General features: G+C 34.5%; 1 protein-coding gene across 1 annotated transcript in view; it reads left to right on the top strand.

Moving 5' to 3' along the window:
* The window catches only part of LOC118200230 (uncharacterized), a 97,878-nt gene that overhangs the window by 11,889 nt on the left and 66,129 nt on the right, over positions 1–19,860 (top strand). Inside the window, exons 2-3 of the mRNA XM_085807771.1 lie at positions 689–802; positions 19,689–19,814. Coding sequence (XP_085663897.1) covers positions 708–802; positions 19,689–19,814 — 221 coding nt within the window. The 5' untranslated portion in view covers positions 689–707. The remainder of the gene's footprint in view (positions 1–688; positions 803–19,688; positions 19,815–19,860) is intronic.

Consider the following 19,860-nt stretch of genomic DNA (forward strand, 5'->3'; position numbering starts at 1 on the left):
TATTTAATAAATTACAGTTTCGTATTTTTAATTTTATAATTTCTGCATGTCATCTTACCAGATTTAAACTGATGATCGATAATCCGGAATCGCCGAAGTCCCGACGAGTCCGGATTAAAGACTTTTGAGTGTATATCATATCAAATAAAATATAAAAAATATATAAATCTTGGCAATGCATTGTTATTTTGGAGATTATACACAATTTTTAAATTTCATCAGACACTTCATTTAACGTTTTTTTTTTGGGGGGGTTATCTATAAAATATTAACTGCAAATGTTTTTACTCTATTGTGTATTTCTAGAGTATATTCTCCCCCCTTTTTTTAGAATAATTGATAGTTTAAGGATTCAGGGTCTTTCTTGTTAGTTGCAAAACGTTTTATTTAGTGATCACTACTGAAAAAGCCGAGGTTTAATTTATAATTTGTGCGAATAGGAATCCTGTGAAATGAATCGGTATTATAACAGATTGAAGAAGATTGAAGTTTAATTTTAGTAAAGTTTTGTTCAAAATATGCCATATTCATTGAAATATTATGAAGGAGATTCTTATACTTTGTGTGTTTTAAATACTTTCTCAATCATTTCTAGTATTAAAAGAATTTCATATTTGCTGAATAACCAATTTAATATATGTTTTCTAATTAAAAAATATGAAACATAATGTAAACTATTCTGTGATAGTTTTTCTTTCAGAGTGTATATGAATATGGATTTTTCTGAGATCCGTCGTCTTAATGAAGCAGGAAGTGAATATCTGCGGTATTACCATTCGTACTGTAATCGAATAATGGGCAGGTGAGTTATGTATAATTATATTCATAGGCATTGTAACATAGAGTGAGACAGAACAGGAATGGCCTCTTTGAACGTTCTGAATTCTTAGGTATTTTGTTAAATGTTAGAACATGAATTCTTAGGTGTTTATTCTATGCGAAATATTAGGACATAGGGGAAGGTTCCTAGATATCCATAAAAACCTGATCATGAATGTTTCAGACTTATATCAGGGTTCGTACAGTCCTTAAGAGTCCTTAAAAGTCCTTAAGTTTTTTTAATTGATTTTTGGTCCTTAACCCTTTAACTGTTAAATTATTTTGATGATTTGGGTACACAAATTGTCAAATTTTTTTATTGGAAAAATCAAATGTTTAGTACAAAATAAAATATACTTAAGTAGTTAAAAATTGATATTTTGAAGTACATGGGTTAAATTTTTAAAGTTTTGTAGCCACTGCATATTTGCTTGAGGCGGCTGCCACTCAACATGGCAGTTGTAAAGTTCGCTTCTAGTGGAGCATTATTTTCTAAAAATGAGAAAAAAAAAAAAAAAAAAAAAAAAATTTCTGAAAAATAAATAAATGAAAAAAATAAATAAAAGTGAATATCTATTAGTAGTTCAGTAATTCAGTCTTGTGTGGTACAACTGGAAGCTCTTTTCCGAACACAAACCAACTCCACAATCACTACACCAGATTTGTGTTTCCTTCCTTATCTTTTTCCCATTTTTATCCTTTTTCGAACAACACCCTTTGCAATGTCTTCTAGGCTCACGTTTCACAGGAGGAGGAGGAATATGGGAAATAAAATGTTGTTCAGTAAGACGGGCAGGGTTATCTATTGTAGGTGGTCTGCCAACATTCTTTTGCCCAGAAGCTGCATCATCATATTTATGTAAAAGCTCTTCTACAACTTGGATTCGAAATTCTAAAAATGTAATACGTTTCCCAACTACATTTTTATAGAGCAAATATGAATTCCAGAGTACCTTGTCTAGTAAATGTAAAAATATCTTTTTATAATATATTTTTTGACGTTTTCGGATTGTTGGATGAAAGGATATTTCCTGCTCACGGCGATCTACACCACCCATAGTTAGACTCTAGTCAGAAACAATCTGCAGCTTGAGTAAATCTTCATTTTTTTAAATTTTTGACGCTGACCCTGTAAGTATCATGAATACTGCTCGTCAAACACACATCCTTCATCTTCGGTTGAAGAATCTAAATCATCTATATAATGTTTCAAAGAACTGGACACCATTTTGCAACAAAAAGATCCAGTGCACTTTGAACAAAGAACTTACGAGGGCCATCCAGGAAGTAGATTACGTTTCCGTCTGTGTCCGCTAGGGGCGGGGCTAGCGCGGCCATCTTGGGGTCAGAGCGTAGCGCAGCTCAGTCTGCATCTAGCCGTGCTAGTGAGAGGTTCGTGCTGTGCTCCGTTCAGATACTGTGACGGTTTGAAATGTCTGCGTTAATTGAAAATCCCGCGAGCTGCGAGGTGCGCTCAGTAATAAGGTTTCTGACTGCAAAAAACTGTAAACCGATAGAAATCTATCGGCAGCTTCGTGAAGTGTATGGGGACAACATTATCACTGAAGGTGGAGTGCGTCAGTGGGTCATAAGATTTCAAAATGGCCGAACCAATGTTCACGACGAAGATCGAAGTGGGAGACCCAGCATAGTGACCGCCGAACTTCTCGAAAAAGTCGATGCTAAAGTCCGTGAAAATCGAAATTTCACAATAACGGAACTTTCTTTGAGTTTTCCACAAATTTCGCGAAGTTTGTTGCACGAAATCATCAGCGAAAAGCTTGGTTACCACAAGTTTTGTGCAAGATGGATTCCAAAAATCTTGACAGAGGACCACAAAAATCAGCGAATGGCTGCAGCGTTGAACTTTTTGGACGCTTACCATAAGGATGGTGACTCTTTACTCGATCGCATCGTTACTGGTGACGAAACATGGGTGAAACATGTGAACTGTGAAACGAAATTGCAATCAATGCAGTGGGGGCACACAAGTTCTCCCCAAAAACCCAAGAAATGCATGCAAACAATGTCGGCAAGGAAGATGATGGCGACTGTTTTTTGGGACAGAAAAGGTGTAATTTTGGTGGACTTCCTGGAAAGAGGCACTACAATAAACTCTCAAAGGTATTGCCAAACTCTCCAAAAACTCAGAAGAGCAATTCAAAACAAGCGCAGAGGAATGTTGAGCTCTAAGATCTTGTTGATTCACGACAACGCCCGGCCCCACACGGCAAATGTCACTCGTAAAGTTCTTGAATCTTTTAAGTGGGAGTTGTTTCCTCATCCGCCGTACAGTCCCGACCTGGCACCGAGCGACTTCCACCTATTCCCAGCAATGAAGAAGTGGCTGGCTATGCAGCGTTTTGATGACGACGCACAGCTGCAAGAAGAGGTAACGAAGTGGTTGATGGCGCAGGCGGCCGAATTTTTCGACGAAGGAATTTCCAAGCTCGTACATCGCTACGATAAATGCCTTAATTTGTATGGTGACTATGTAGAAAAGTAGTATTTGAGTGTGGCTTTCATCTGTATATAATAAAATTTGTTTCCTATACTTTGTTTATTTTTTTATTCCAAAACGTAATCTACTTTCTGGATAGCCCTCGTATAACCTCTAACCTTAGAAATCTTCAGTAAAGGTGCTGTCATCTATTGAATTGAGCGCACTTTAACTTGATACAGTCGTGTTTGACAAAGAGATGAAGCCGAAATAAACGTCTCCCGATATATATTCGGGTATAACAATACGATGCACCCGAAAAAAAATTACCTTGAGTAATCCTCGGGCATGACATTTTCGAACACCAGTGCTGTGCCAATCTCGAGCATGACAGTTAAAAGGTTAAAAGTCCTTAATTTTGGCCAAAATATGCCTAAGGTCCTTAATTTTAATCATCTGAAATTTCTGTTTTGTTTTTATGACTGCTATTTTGAAAGTGAATTATCATTTTGGAGGAATATTTTTGACGGTTCTCTGACAAATATGATTATCTTTTGAATGGAAGAGTTCTTAAAAGTTGTGAATATGAATTAGTAGTCACAACTTTCAACTTTTGGGGATGCAAATTCTTTTATTAAACGGCTCTAAATTTGGCTTCTTCATTTTGGAAATTTTAAGGTCAGTTTCTGTAGAAAATTTTTAATTCGTAGATCTGGGAATTTTTCGAAGATTTTTTTTTTAAACATTATAACACTGATAAATAACTAAAATAATGGTATATATTGAAATTATATGTAAGGAATAACATTAAAATAAAACATTTAAATTTTTTTGCTATCGTATTATAAAGTAACATTACTTTCTGTTTTAGTACCTTATTATACAGTATTTTGAATTTGAAAAATAAAAGACTTAATAAATGCCATAAGCACCATTTGAAAAACAATTCATAGCAAAAGCAAAATAGCTATGTAATTAATTGAAAATTTCTTCCTTTTAATTTTTCATGGTAAGAATTTTCTCCCTGTAATTGTCTCAGAATATTAAGAATTGTCAGAATATGCATGAGTTTTCTCTATAAAATTAATTTTACACTTTTTTTCCACTGATGTTTTTTCCCCAAAATATTTCTAGTCTTTTTGTTTTTTCTGTTCCAGAATTGGTAGGGCTAATTTTTCTTTAGGATTTTAAACATTGCAACTTAGAAAGTTAAGAATAATTTGAAAGCAAGGTTTATAGACCCACATTTCTTAGAAGGATCCAGAAAAATGTGTCAAAATGAAAAATGTCTTCATTATATTAGCACATAATGTATTTATTATACAGAAAGTTTGTGATGAATTTCTTACATTTTGGAGAATTTTTGGAAGGATAATGAAAACATAATGTTTGAATGTTGTACTTCTGATGCTAGAATTCTTTTTCTTAACATTACCTTGCCTTTATTTTCTCAACTTTTCACTAGACACAAGTATGGAAATATCAGAAATGTTTCTAATCTTTTCGCATGGGCAGGCATTTGTAAAAAAGAAGTTTTCTATTAATAAAGAAATTGAAAACTGACAATTTAAAAGATTGTCTCAATGAATCATAACACACGGCTGGTACTAGGCATTTCGCACCTGATGCCAATCTCTGTGGATTCTAAATTCTTCCACCTAGTGCCGTCCTAAATTATGCTGCCTAGTGCTCTTCTTAATTCTGTTTCCAGTGCCTGTCCTAAATTCTAAACGTTTTACCATTTCTAGATTTTGTTGCTCGGTGTGCCAAAAATTCTGCCTCATCGGCTCTGAAACTAGTTCTGACTATGTATCATTTCATATTTACTCTGAATATTCTAAATGCATTTGGTTTTCTAGAATAACATCTATAACTTCTCCTTTCCACCTCATTGCCATAATGCAAATCAGATAGTTTTTAAACTGAGGTTTTGGGATTATAGTTTTTAAACTGAGGTTTTGGGATTATAAGACAGTGTTTTTGCCTTCCACTTGGATGTTGCCTTATTTCATGCCAGCTCTGATAATTTGTAATTATTCATCTTTGCGTTTTCGCAGCTAACATTTGAATTTGTTACGACGGTAGAGTTACTGAGACAGCTTAGATTAAAATTAAATTGTATAGTCTTTGAGTACAAATTCATATTTGAGTACTAATTCATATTTTTAGTTTGAATTTAACTGTTACTGTTTAATTGCATTTTTGTCAACATAAGAATGTGCCTGTATGTTCCAAGTTCTTTTTAAATAAGAGGTTTATTTAAACGTTTATGTGACTTTGTAGTTACTTTTAGAGATAGCAATAATTTGCTTCATGTCTATCAAAGGTTTTAGACTATTTAACTTTTACCAGATGAAGTAAAACATCGTTAGGTACACTGTTAGGAGATTGGCAAGTTAGAGATAAAGCATGCATAAATAGTGGGAACATCGGTTTGTGTATTGAAACAGATTTCTAATTGTTAGAAAAATGTTTAAAGACAAGAAAATTGATATAAATTAAGCAAAAATATCTGATAAGGCTTCAAATTAAAAAGACTCATAAATATTTTGTTATGTGTTATGTTTTGTAGCTTTTAATGTGTAATTATCCCAATACGGTTTAAGAATCAATGTTATAAATTGCATTCATTTTAAACTGTTAAATGTTATTAAATTATGATTCTAATAGTGCTTTTTTTAACAAATGATTTAAAAAAATGAAATTTAATAGTGGCTATGTAAATCTGTAATGACTAAGGGTATTTAACTACCTAATTATTTGTAACTAACCGCTCACCTTTAAAAGTTATCTCTGCATATTAAAGCAAGTTATTGCCTTTCATTAATCCTTATTCTGTTGTGGTCACAAGTTACTGCAAAAAAATGTAAAAATTCATGTAAAACTTATTTGCATCTAGTGAGACTTAAAATAATACAACTCATCACCTCTTTTGCATTAGTGTCTTATTTGTTTAATTTTAAAATATACAGACGCAATTTTAAAATATACCAGGAACTTTACATCAAATTATGACACTAACAGCATCAGACAGACCGAGCACAACTAACATTAAAAACTTGCCAACCAATTACATCAGGCTTTCAGGTTTGTTCTGATCAACAGGTCTTTCTAAGGCAAGCAGCAGCACTGATAACAGCCAATCTTTTGTTACGAATCATGTTGATTATAATTTTATTTCTCATTTTAAACTGCCATTTGACATAAAATCTACCTGCTATTTATTTACTGAACCTGTAGACTTAAGTACGTGGAAAATGAGACATAAAAGTAAAATCAACATAAAGCTAACTGTTAGTAAAATGTAAACAAAATGTCTCTAATCTTTCAAATATGTCCAACTATTATATGTGTAACAGTGGTGTAGCTAGTGATGAGCTGGTACTACCGAACCGGGTATTTTGTAACGGTTACTTAGTTGTAATGGGTACTGAAAATCGGTACATCCAAGCACCCGTTACTTCAGTACTGAAATTGGTACTTTTCGGTATTCGTTACTTCTGTACCGAAATCGGTACTTTTCAGTATTCGTTACATCTGTACCGAAGCGGGTACTTTTCGGTATTCGTTACTTCTGCACCGAAACGGGTGCTTTTCGGTATTCCCTACTTTGTAACGAAAATATGCGTCTCTTCTCGGTATTTTGGTATTCGTTACTGAAGGATCGATGAGGGTTCAGCTCACTTCGATTTTGGTACGAGGACAGTAGTATCTGGTTGTATTTGCAAAATGGTGATATGCATTCCTTGTGTCCATGAATGACCTTGAAATAGGGCATGGAATGGGAAACGTGAAAGGGGGAAACTTCCGTTCGTCACGGAGATTAGAGTTTGAGGTAGTATAATTAATTGCCTTTGTGTGTGCGGGAGGACGAGTGTGAAATAGTGGAAATTTTTCGAAAGGCCGTTCGTCGTGTGTGTGTGTGGGGAATAGTAGCAGTTAACACAGTCACTGTCACCGGCATTGCTCGCTTGTGATTGGAGTCGGTATAGTCAGGAGGGAAAGGGAGGGGTGCGCTAGATGATTTGCAGTCCAAATTGTGCATGTTTTAATTTTTCATCGTTTGTAGGGAAACTGCGTTTGAGAAAAACTGCGTGGGTCTGAAATGATTGATTTGGTAAGTTGCTGTTGTTGGATTGGTGAATGGAATCAACTGCCAACTAGATTACTTCCTTTTCCTCAACATATTTTTAGCATAAATCATGAAAAATATTTTTCGTTTGCTTGCTTAATAGGGCAACGTAAATCATGTGATCCTTTTTAAATAAATATGATCCTTTTTTAATCCCGCTGTACCTACTTCAGAAAATGTCACAGCATCTAGTGGATCACTAAGCCAATCAACATAAAATACAGACGCAATTTTAAACTTTTCTAATGAAAGAACAAAGATAACTGACCCACTTATGATAATTCCTCCCCCTTCTAAAAACAGATTTTCATCTCGCCAAAAACTAAACCCAGGTCACGTGTCTAACACAGGATTGTCAACGCCTGCTTTACCCCCCAGGACGTGACAATGCTCCTCCGATAGGAAGAGAGGTGAACTTTGACCTAGCAGTCCGAATCTTCTTTTTTTTTTTTTACTCCCTCTGGAGGGGAGGGGGAAACTATCGAATGGAACATCGGAAATTATCCAGACATGTTTATGTATTATGTCCTTCCCTTTTTTCCTTTGCATTTTTTGCTTTTTCATGCCTGATTAATAGAATCATTACGCAATATTCCACTTACCCTTTTCACAGCGTAGTACTGATTTTAGAATTTGCAGATGGAGTGAACAGCGGAAGTCGTTAATAGACTTTTTTTTATGTTTATCTGACGATGCTGATGACCATCTCCCAACTTCGTCACTTTTCCCATAAGATTTATTCTTGTCTCGTACTGGTGAGTATCAGTACGTTATAGAATTGCTTAGTCTCTATCAGTTTCTTACGCCTCAGAAAAAAAAAAAAAAAGTTGAATTACAAAATGTCTAGTAAGATTGCCGAATCAAGATGTTGATGATATTGATGCCGCTCCAGCCCGTTCTGTCGTCACTAGCCCTGCAGATGGTGGGCAACTATGCACATCCCAACAGACTACACAACTTACGGTAGACAACAGTGCTTGTGATATTGTTGGTGTATTTTCACAAAAATCCCAGTCCAGCATAATGCAGTTTGTCCAGAGAAATACGATGGATGTACATAAAAAAAAAGTAATCGATCTCGCACTGATCAAAATGGTATATAAGGATTTACAATCAATAAGTGTCATAGAAAATGAGGGATTCCGAGAATACTCAAAGGCTTTGAAACCAACCTATTCTTTACCTTCACGGAAAACAGTTTCTAAATCCTTGCTTCGTGCTGCTTATGAAGAAAAAAGAATAGTTTAAAAAACGTTCTTAGTGCTGTACAAAATATCTGTTTGACTGTAGACTGTTGGAGCAACCAAAAGGCTGAAAGTTACATGGCCGTGACAGGCCATTTTACTGACGAACACATGCAAAGGAAAACAGTACTGATTGACTGCCCAATTTTTTATGAACGTCATTCAGCCAAAAATATTGCAGAAAATATCACACACATTTGCCAACCATAATTTCCGATGGAAAAAGTGTCTTTAATAGTGACTGACAATGCCAAAAATATGATTAATGCTGTCGACAGCGAACTAAAGTTAAAACATTTAAGATACATTGCACACTCTCTCAATTTGGCTGTCACAAATTCTCTAAACGAGGTTAACGACCTTCTAACGAAATTAGGGATATTGTGATAGTTTACAGAAGTAATATCGCTGCAAAAAATTTGCGAAAATATCTGTGCTCTAGTGAGGAGAGAAAAGACTTAAAAGTCATCTTAGATGTGAAGACACGTTGGAACAGCACGTTTTATATGGTAAAACGTTTCCTTGAACTGAAAGACGCTATTCGTTCTGCAATAGGTTTGATGAACGATCCCCTAGAGGCTCTTGATGTGCCAGAATGGGAAAGTGTCCAACATCTTTGTGACGTTTTGAAACCTTTTGAAAAGGTGACTTGCGAGTTGAGTTCGGAAAAATACTTGTCAGTATCTATGGCGCCTGTGTTAATCGGCGGACTTCAAAAAATCTGTGAAAATCTGTTTAGTAAAAGTGTGTGAAAATCTGTTTAGTAAAAGTGTTAATGAACAAGTACAAAATGTGGTACTAGTACTACAACGTGAATTGGGTAATATATTTAGAACTATCGATTCAAGAGAAGACATTGCTCGAGCTGCTTTCCTTGACCCCCGAATAAAAAAATTGGGGCTCAAATGTGATGTTGTGTTGCCAAAAAAATTGAAAGTGATATTTTCTGCGAGTTATCGGTAGTTGCACAAACTACCCATAATCTTGTTGAGGATGTGGAAGAGGAAGATGAAGAGATAGACGAATCATTGGTTTGGTTCGAGTTTGAGAGTCAAGTTAGACTCTCGAACTTCATCAGCTTCTGCAGCAGACGCGGCGATCGACAAAGCTGCAGCAGAAGTGAAAAGATACCTGCAAGAGCCCATACTTTCCAGGAAATCTGATCCACTCAAAAAATAAGGCCTTGTGGCTACTTCAGTGCCATGCGAAAGGGTGTTCTCTAAAGCTGGATTAATACTGAATGATCGGCGAAACCGTTTGAGTGGACAAAAGTTGAAACAACTAATTTTCTTACATTACAATTATAATATTTAATCATTTCTTGACCTTCTTAAAATTCCAACCTAAGTTCAGCTTTCTGGGAGTCAATTTTTTTATGCTTAATTTTTCGTTACATATTTTAAGTGGTCTTTATAAATAGAAATAGAAGTAATTAAATGCCTAAAATTTCCATACTTTTATAACGTTTTGCACAGCCTATCAAAGTTTTATTTGTTTTAATTAAATGAAATATTACTTCATTCAAATGTCAATTTCTTAAAAAAAATATTATTTTGAAATTGTATTTAGATCATTAATATAATATAAAGTTCTATAGTTCTATTATTTACTTAGCTGTACTCACATATGTTAAGTTCTCATATAGTTGAAAGCATGCTATCTTATTTTCTAGTGTTTAAATCATCTTTAATTTAAATTTTTATATCGAATGTACTTATTGAATTCATATAATGCGATTTTACAAATATTTTTGTTGCTTTTTGCTGTTACAGCATCCAGATATTACGTTCTCGTAGTTTTAAAGACATGCTGCCTTATTTCCTAGTGTTTTTAATAATCTTTCACTCAAAATTCTTATGTCGAATGCACTTTGGCTGTAATTTGAGTTTTAAAAATATCTTTTACCATTCTTTTGCATCTTTGCGTTTACAGTAGTTACTGCATCCAGGTATTGCGCTCTCACAGTTTTAAACCCCTTTCTTATCTTATTTTCTAGTGTTTTTTGACAATCTTCAATTCAAAATTGTTATATTGAATGTGCCTTTTAAAATCATATTGTGCGTTTTTAAAAATATTTTTAACCATTTTGCTGAAATTTACTTATTACTGTAGTACATCCAAATATATTATATTATCTCACTTTTCAAAACATGCCTCATTTTCTAGTGCTTTTGGTAATTCAAAATGTTTAAATAAAATATATATGTTTATGCATTTTTTAAAATCATTTTTTGTTTTTAAAAATATTTCTAATCATTTTGTTGCTTATTGTATGGTGCCAAATCTCCAAAAGTACAAATTTAACTCAAAATAAACCTAAATGTAATTTAAAAAGGAACAGTATACACTTTTTTTGTGGAAAAGCTCTTCAACCATGTGTATATGAATAGATGTGTAAATTTTATTTTATGCCAGTATTGTACAATTAAACACACAAGGTCATTTATGTTGTATTTAATGCTTAAATTATCTTACTTTTTTATTCAGAATTTTTAATATATATAGGGGAGAGTAGAGAATAAGAGATTTATCTTTTTTAAAATTTAGTAGCTTGAATAAGTTTTATTTCGCAGTGGTACTGAAGGTCATTATCTTATCTATAAGTGGGATAAAGGTTTGTGATTATTTTAATGTCTAGACCCTACGCACCCCTATGCCCTTTACTACCGAACTGTAGGTATTAAACGACTTCTGTGGTATGTTATTTATCCGTATAAATAAAAAATATCATGTTAAAACAGAGTGATCATTAAATTTCTGATATTTACTTAGGAAACTGCATCCTATCGGGTTGTTACACAGCTAGTTGTAGTTAATTTTCTATTTTAAATTTATTGCGACATTTTTACTCATACTATAAAGTTGCATCAAAATTTCTATTTTCCGATTTTTTTTCCTTTGTTTCCCTCCAACAATACAACACAGCTGAAAAAAAAAAAAAAAAAAAAAACATAGTGTACTCCCCCTACCTTCAATATTGTACAAAGAAAATCTTCCGACGTTTTTCAAGTACGCAACTGTGCTCATTTGGGGCTGTCCATAAATGATGTCACACTTTTCTGCAACATTTTGGACCCCCTCCCCATGTTCGTCACAAAGTGTCACACTTCAACATACCCCCTCCCCCCCTTTGTCACATGTCACGCAATATTACGTAAACTTATACTTGCAGCTCAAAAACGTAGTACTACGTTATAGATCATATTTCAGACTTTATTTTTAAATTTAAACTATATGTTTTAATGACGTGTAAATACACTCATGTCAATAAATTAAGGATAATTTGGAGTCACGCTGAAATCGAACTCTAAAATAAATATATCACCTGCAAAATCACTACACACATCTTCAAAAATCATATGCAAATTTCAGGAAGTAACCAGATGACACCGATGGTACGTCACAATGGCGAGAGTGTAAGAGAGTGATATATAAGGAATACAGGCAAAGAAGTAAAATTGTTCGCAGGCGCTATATAAGCATTTCAGTGCAATAACCGAATAGTTATGACACAAAGGACGCATTTAAATGACTTTTTACGTGGTAGAAGTATCGGCTGTCTGGAATGTGGGCATACCCAACTGGAAGTATCAGACAAACTTGGAATTGCACAGTGTGTCTTCTCCAGGCTTTGGCAACAATTCCAAGATGGTGGTAATGTGAGTAGACGTTACAGCACAGGTCGCCCCAGAGTTACAAAGCCGAATGAGGACTGGTATTTGGCAGTTACTGCCAAAAGAAACAGGCGGAGCACAGCCTCAGACCTGTCTCGTCAGCTCTCTTCAGCCACTGGTGCAACAATTTCAAGGCAGATCGTGTACAGACGCTTAGGGCAGATTGGTCTATATGCTCGTAGAACTGTCAGATGCGTTCCATTTACTGCAACTCACTGTCGCCTGCGGTTAGCCTGGAGTAGAGAGCATGCATTGTGGACACCGCAACAGTGGGCTTGTGTTATGTTTTCCGATGAGTACAGGTTTAGCTTGCAGTCTGATTCTCGCCGGACTTTCATATGGAGAACTCCAGGTACCCGTTACCACCAAGAAAACATCATTGAACAACACCGTTACGGTGGTGCAGAAGTGCTCGTTTGGGGTAAAATTATTCTGGGCTCCAGAACTGACCTGCATATTCAAATTGGAACCATGACAAGCCAAATCTATCGGGACGTCATTCTGGAACAACATGTACGTTTGTTTCGGGGCGCCATGGCTGCACAATTTGTGTTTATGGATGACAACGCCCGTCCTCACCGTGGAAACATCGTAAGGGAATGCCTTCAATCGGAGGATATCACCCGTATGGACTGGCCAGCATTCTCACCGGACTTAAATCCAGTAGAGCACATGTGGAACATGCTTGGCCGAGGCGTTGCAGCCCGTCAACCTCCTCCTCCATGTCTACCGGAACTCCGAAGAGCATTGCTTTTTGAGTGGTGTAATATGCCCCAAGATCAGATGGATAATTTGATACTCAGCATGCCTAGGCATTGTACGGACTGTATTGCATCGTCTGTGAGACATACAATGTATTAACAATCATACCAACCATGTAATATTGGTTTTTTGTAAATAGGTTTTTTTTTTGTAATTTGCTCCAGGGAGAAAAAATCACTAATTGTTTTAATAATATCAAACATATAGCATCTTTTTTTGCTCTTTACCTTTTGTTTAATAAATAAGCTTTACAAATAAGTCAAATTTGTTTTGCTTCTAACTGTTCCTTTGTCTGATTTTGCATTATCCTTAATTTATGGACATGAGTGTATAACAATAATAATGATTCATGCACTTATTTTGTATGAAATAAGAGAAAAGTTTACAGCAAAAACATAATTAATACACAATAGCAATAAAATTACAATTTCTGCCACTACCCTATTCTGAAAACCTACTCTGAATGTCTTTTTTTTTTTTTTTGGAAAGAAAGGAATGTGTAAAAAAAAAAAAAAAAAAAAAAAAAAAAAACGAAAGTTGCTTTTGCCCCAGTTAAGGAAATACCTTCAAATTTTGGTAATTTTAAAATAACTTCAAAATTCAATCTGCTGATTTTAAACATTTTTATTTTAATCAAAATATGATTTCCCCGTCTTGTCACAGTTTCACTAACCTCCCCTCCAAGCATGACATCATTTATGGACGACCTCTTTCACGAAATTGATAGAGCACCCATCGATTTTGCTGCACCTGCACACAAGAAGAAACAACCAAAAGCGAAAATGTTTCCATCCATCCACTTCCCGCGCCAATCCTTCCAACCCCCACTGGCCATCAAAGACAATCTACACAAACCCAACACTAGAAGCAACCCGCCGCGCTCTCAAGCTCCTCAGACACTTCCGTAGTTGACATGTTTTCTGATATTCAAAATCTCAACTCCGTACAGATAAAATCAAACACGTGGTGACGTGGCAGAATTCCTTCAGTGATCAAAATCTCTAGCTGCGTATTTCGGTACAGCTAGGGTGGGGCAAGGGGAGACATCTGTCCCCGGGCGCAGCAATCCAGGGGCACCAAATTGATGTTACGAAATTTTAGAATGAAACATGTTTTATTCTTGGCGCACAGAAAGAGGCACAAGATCTTCAGTTGTCCCAGGGCACTGGAAACCCTAGCTACGCCTCTTGACTTATAAAAATATTTAATGCTACTTGAATAAGTTTTATAAAGCAGATTTTATTTCCAAATTTGTTTTATAGTTTATGAAATTGTGTTTAATAAGAATGCATCCTACTTACGGATCTATTTTATTCTTAGGGTGTTATTACATAAGAGAAGTTCAGACACAAGTTGATTGAATTTAGTTGAATTTATTCAGCTTCCATTTGCTGATAGGTCTTAATTTTTTTCATTAATAGTCCTTAAAAGTCCTTCTTCCATGTGCAGAAATGTGTACGATCCCTGTTATATGCATTGTATTCAACATGAAATTCATGTTAGTAGTATAAAAACTAATTTGATTAAATTGTTACACCAAGAGTTTAGAAGAAATATATCTAAATCGACTAATATGTAAAAGTATATTTACAGGTACCCCTTGGTGGTTCATGGATATCGAGTTTGTTTCTTTGACTTTGCCAAAAATCGCCGCTACACCAAGCCACAACCAAAAATCGTCGCTACACAAAGCCAAAATGACGACAAAGAATCCACAAGCTCGATATCCATGTACACATCGACCTAAAAAATCCCAGAATTGCACAAAAAATGGCATTGTGCACTCCCTTGACTTGTTCACATTGACCTATTTTCACTTAAAAAAAATCGGATAATTGCGCAAACTAGGCTCTGCATACACCATTGACTTTGTCCATGTACACATCAAACTATATTCATTTAATAAGTCAAGAGTAGCAGCCAACAAAAAATATATTATCTCAATAAACTGCATTTTAAATAGAACAATGAAATAACATAAAAAAGGAAATTCATCATTGCACTTCACAAAGGAACTATCCACTTACTTTATTTACGAATAAACACGTCTACAGTCAAACAAAATTCCTTAACAGCATCCAGAAACTTCCTAAAATTATCTGGACTAAAATCTGTGTACTGGCATTGCCACATAAATTTTAAAAAATAAGAGTGAAAAATATCCTCCTCAGTGAGCTTCGACCATACGCATATCCTTCCTACAAACAGGACACCTAATAATGGCTACTAAGTAAACCTTCTTTTACACACCAGTCATGTAATGCTGTTTTCACCTTTCTTTCCAAATCGTCCAGAAACTTCAAATTAATAATACCACATTCAGCCATTTTACCATCTAAACCACTAAACAAGCAATTTACTTCCTAACGAACACACACCACAAGCCCTTACGAAGTTACCGCAATCATGCAACCAATTACGTCATAATAGGGTTTCCATAACATTCAACTAATTAGGCTACCATAAATTAAACAACAACTTGCCGATAAACAACTTCGCAATAATCCAAGTGGGGTACCCTTCTTTCTACTCTAACCGACTAATATTTGAGGTAAAAATAGCAGCAAATTTATTTGATATGTGATAACATGAAGCTTTTATTTGTTTAGAAACATCAAAATAATAAAACATTAAAAATAATCCCTTTTCCTGTCTTACAAACAGTTGAAAGTGTATTACCAAGTTTGACAATTGCATGTTGTAATTTTGCATTTTTAAGACCTATACAAAAGAATGTGCTTTTATCAGGAGCAATAGCAGTTCGTGTTTTTGATGCATCAGTTACAATCCCCCAATGAATTCATCGTGAATTGTACAACACATATATTGTAATCAAATTCATTCATAACACAGTGAAGCATGTGCTTTCATGCACTCCTTGTGATATCTGAATATGAAGCTTTTAGATGAAATTAGATAATAATGGTATATAAATGCTTCTAGAAGAATTTCATGAGGCTGTAAACCAGGATGTTAGGAGAAATTTGCTTTCCTCATCGGCAGTGTGACCAATCTAGCACAATTCAGAATCCATCGAGATATGAAAGTGGGATAGGGAAACACTGGCTGTAGAATGTAATCATCGTAATTCTTATCCAGTTTGAATAATAACTAGTTTTCCGACATGTCATGAAATGAATTACTTGTCCGAGTTGTTTCAGTGAATCTAAAAGGGCTGTATATTTTCTTGTGAGACATTATACATTGGCTTATGGAGACTAAAGCTGTTATTTTATTGATATGTGGTTTCTTGGTTCCTTGGATATGAATATAGTGCATGCCAATGTTCCCATTAAAGTGAAATATGACTTCATTGATAAAGATGAATGTATGAAATCCTTCAAATCCATTTTTAATAGTATCTCCTTGTAAAAATCCTTTGTTTGCTAGTGTAGCGACATGCACCAGTTGTATCTTGCATAATTTAAAACATTGTTGCTCATACAGCATTTTCCATATCATTTTTGCATTCACAATATCCTTCCTGGTCTATTTCCAGCAAGAAAAGTAGTTTGTGAAAAGGCCATTATTCTTACCTCAGAAACTTACACAATTATTTCATCTGAGGAACAGAAATGGTTAATAAAATTGTCCCTAAGTTATATTAGTGACAACTGCATGTCTGTCTGCAGGCTAACGTACAAGTAACATTTTATTCATTAAACTACCCTGTTTCTGTAGTATTGAGTCAAAGTATTTGTGTATTTCTAAACAGTCATTAAAAAAACATTAAGTGTCCTATTATGTAAGTGAATTTTTAAATGATACTTTGATAAATCTCTGTAAATCTTATGCCAAAATATTCATTATGCTGCAAACTATTCTTCTGTAATTATTCTTTTTCCTCTTTTAGAAGGAATATGCATAATCACTTTCGTGGAATGGGTTTGGTTCGTAGACCTGAATTTCATTTCACTCCCAGACCTGAGTTCGGTTTAGCTGGGAGACCTGAATTCGCTTCAGCTCATAGATCTGAATTCAGTTCAGCTCATAGACCTAAATTCAGTTCGACTAATATACCTGGATTTATTTCTACTAACCGACCTGAATTCAGTTCGGCTCGCAGTCCCGAATTTGATTTGGCCCGCAGGCCAGAAGTTGAGTCAGACCATAGAACTGAATTCGGCTCGTCCTATAGACCTCAATTCAGTTCAACTCACCAACCTGAATTCGTCTCGGCCAACAGATCTGAATTTGACTCAGCTCACATCCCTGAATTTCCTAATCTCAATAGAGATGTTCCTCCATCTGGTAGCTATGGGAGTGGAGAAAATCGGTTAGTTAACATGTCATAATTGTACCCATGAATTTAGAGAACCATTTTCTAACCATCCGAGTTCTGTGGTGTACTAGAAGTATGTGACCACAGGCAGATATGTTTCTTCCAGATATCTGTCATAGGTCTCGAACAAATTTTACTTACAAAAGGCTGATTCTTATAAAATTGGTAGATTTAAAAAACAAAAATAAAAACTGTTACTTTTGTTTAGTGTTAAATTGATCAATCTGTTACTGTTAAACATCATCTCAAACTCTAAAATGAAACATCTGTCAGTTTTTATCATGGGGGAGTCTAATTTTCTTGTGTATTTTATTTTTTTACAATGCATAGAAACTTTATGCATAATTAAAGGCCAGGGAGCCACACACACAAAAAAAAAAAAAGAGTAATTATTTGAAATTGATTTTTAAAAATTTTTAAGTGCCATAATGTAACTTCACGTTAGCAGTCGCACATTCTTCCTTTAAAGAGTTTTATAATGCGAAGTGATGTCTGTGACCAGTAATTTCAAAAATAAAAACCGCATAACCAGTATGTGTGTAGTATGCGATGATTTAGGAGTGATACTGCTAGATGTTGGATGTTTTTGAAGTATACTTAGTAGAATACCAGAATGAAGAAGAAACTTAGAAGTCACATAGATGCAATAAGACAGAATTGTAGCAAATTTTAATCATATTTCTTGTAGTTAAACATATTGCAGGCACAAATACATGGCACATTGATGGTGCTTGTTCCAGAAGAGTTACATATTTGATTTTGTTACAGTAGGAAGCAACATCTTAGTGAGAGTAGAGGTAAAAGGCTTATGTTCATGATGAAGGGGTTTATTAGTTTAGAAATCAAACAACAAAAATCAACGTTATATTTTCAAATTTCTCTGAAAATTCAAATTTTAAGATTCTGTGAAAATATAACGCTGATTTTTGTTGTTTGACTTCTAAATTAATATTTGTTCGGTGTGTTATTGTACCTTAATCATTAAGGGGTTATTGCTAATTTAAATTATAATTTATATATTTTTATCTTGCACATTACATACACACATTATGTAAATTTATATTTACATATTTTTATCTTGCACATATGTATACTGGTCATCAAAATTAAAGGAAAATGAGAAAGAAGTGGTCACTAAGTTAATGTTGCATCCAGTGCTGTGATTATTTATGTTAATTAAATACAATTGAACACAAAATTGCATTTCCGTGCATCTGTTTGCACCAGAAATATGCAAATTCAGTGATTGACGATATGGTGGATTGCACACATTGTGGAATTCCAGTCTGTAGTGTTGTTTGAAGTGAATGTGATTTTTGAGAGTAATCAGTATTCAGTAGTTATGGCTCAAAGGCATCATTTAAGTATTTTTGTAATAACTATAAACTGTTTTCTGTTCATATTCTTAAAATACCAAATTTTTGCTCTTTCTGAAGTGCATCATTCTAAAATTAGAGCTGGAGGTAAATATGTAATTTTAAAAGCAGTAATGCAATTTTTTAATAAAATTATTTTATTGCTTTAAAAAAAAAGATGTTTTGAGCAACTCGTCATTGATATTTTATGTTTAAAATGGATATCTTGCATAAATATATGTAGGTTAATTTTTTATAAGTATATTTACTAATGTATGTTCTTATGACACTCAAATTTTAAGCTTTCATATGATGTATTGAGCATATTTTTTCCCCAAACATCCAGCATTGTCTTTTCTTTCTCCTCATTTGTTATTATAATCATCAACTGAATATAATTATAGTAAACTGAAAAAAAGACATTGTGATCCTTATAACAATAGGTGTTTCATATTGAATGGAACAAAAAGAATAGCATAGTATAAATTTTGTCATTGATTCATTAAACCAAAGCAAATTTAATTCTGAAAGCTCACAAATACATGCAATATTTTCTTTAGTCACACTGGTACGAGGATTACGGAGATGACCTCGATTCACAACATTGCACCAAACCTTCACTCTTGACAATGAAAGCAGAGCTTTCCCGAACTGGGAAAGCAGTCTGCAGTAAATTTCGGCTGTTTTCACATACAAGGAGCTTCATAATTGTGTGTTTCTGAACAGAGATGGGCGCACTCCCCTCGCTTATCATAAGGGCTACTAAATAAAGCACAGGACAAGCCGGCTGCAGTGGTTCCCTTGCTCTGGAGAACTCCACCAAGCAACTTCAACTGCCTAGACTTCTACAAATATCCATCCTGATGCTGAACCAATAAAGGCTCATTCATATTTGATAGCCCTTTATATATGTGTGTGTCTTTTCAAAATTCATATGTCATAACTATTATGTCTGATTAATGAAATTTGTTCCTTTTTAGTCTAGACGAGTTTGAACGTGAATCTGAAGATGAGGATGAGGAATTTCGTGTCACTCCTCGTCTTTATTCGCTCTTTCCTACAGCATCTTTTAGAGAACTTGGCATAGATACTTCAAGAGATACTTAGTAAGTCCCATGTTGTATATGTGTGTGCATGTACTATATATACTGT

This window comes from Stegodyphus dumicola, chromosome X1, assembly GCF_044657685.1.
Source record: "Stegodyphus dumicola isolate Sdum_Otavi_A_Nest chromosome X1, ASM4465768v1".
Classification (NCBI taxonomy): Eukaryota; Metazoa; Arthropoda; class Arachnida; order Araneae; family Eresidae; genus Stegodyphus; species Stegodyphus dumicola.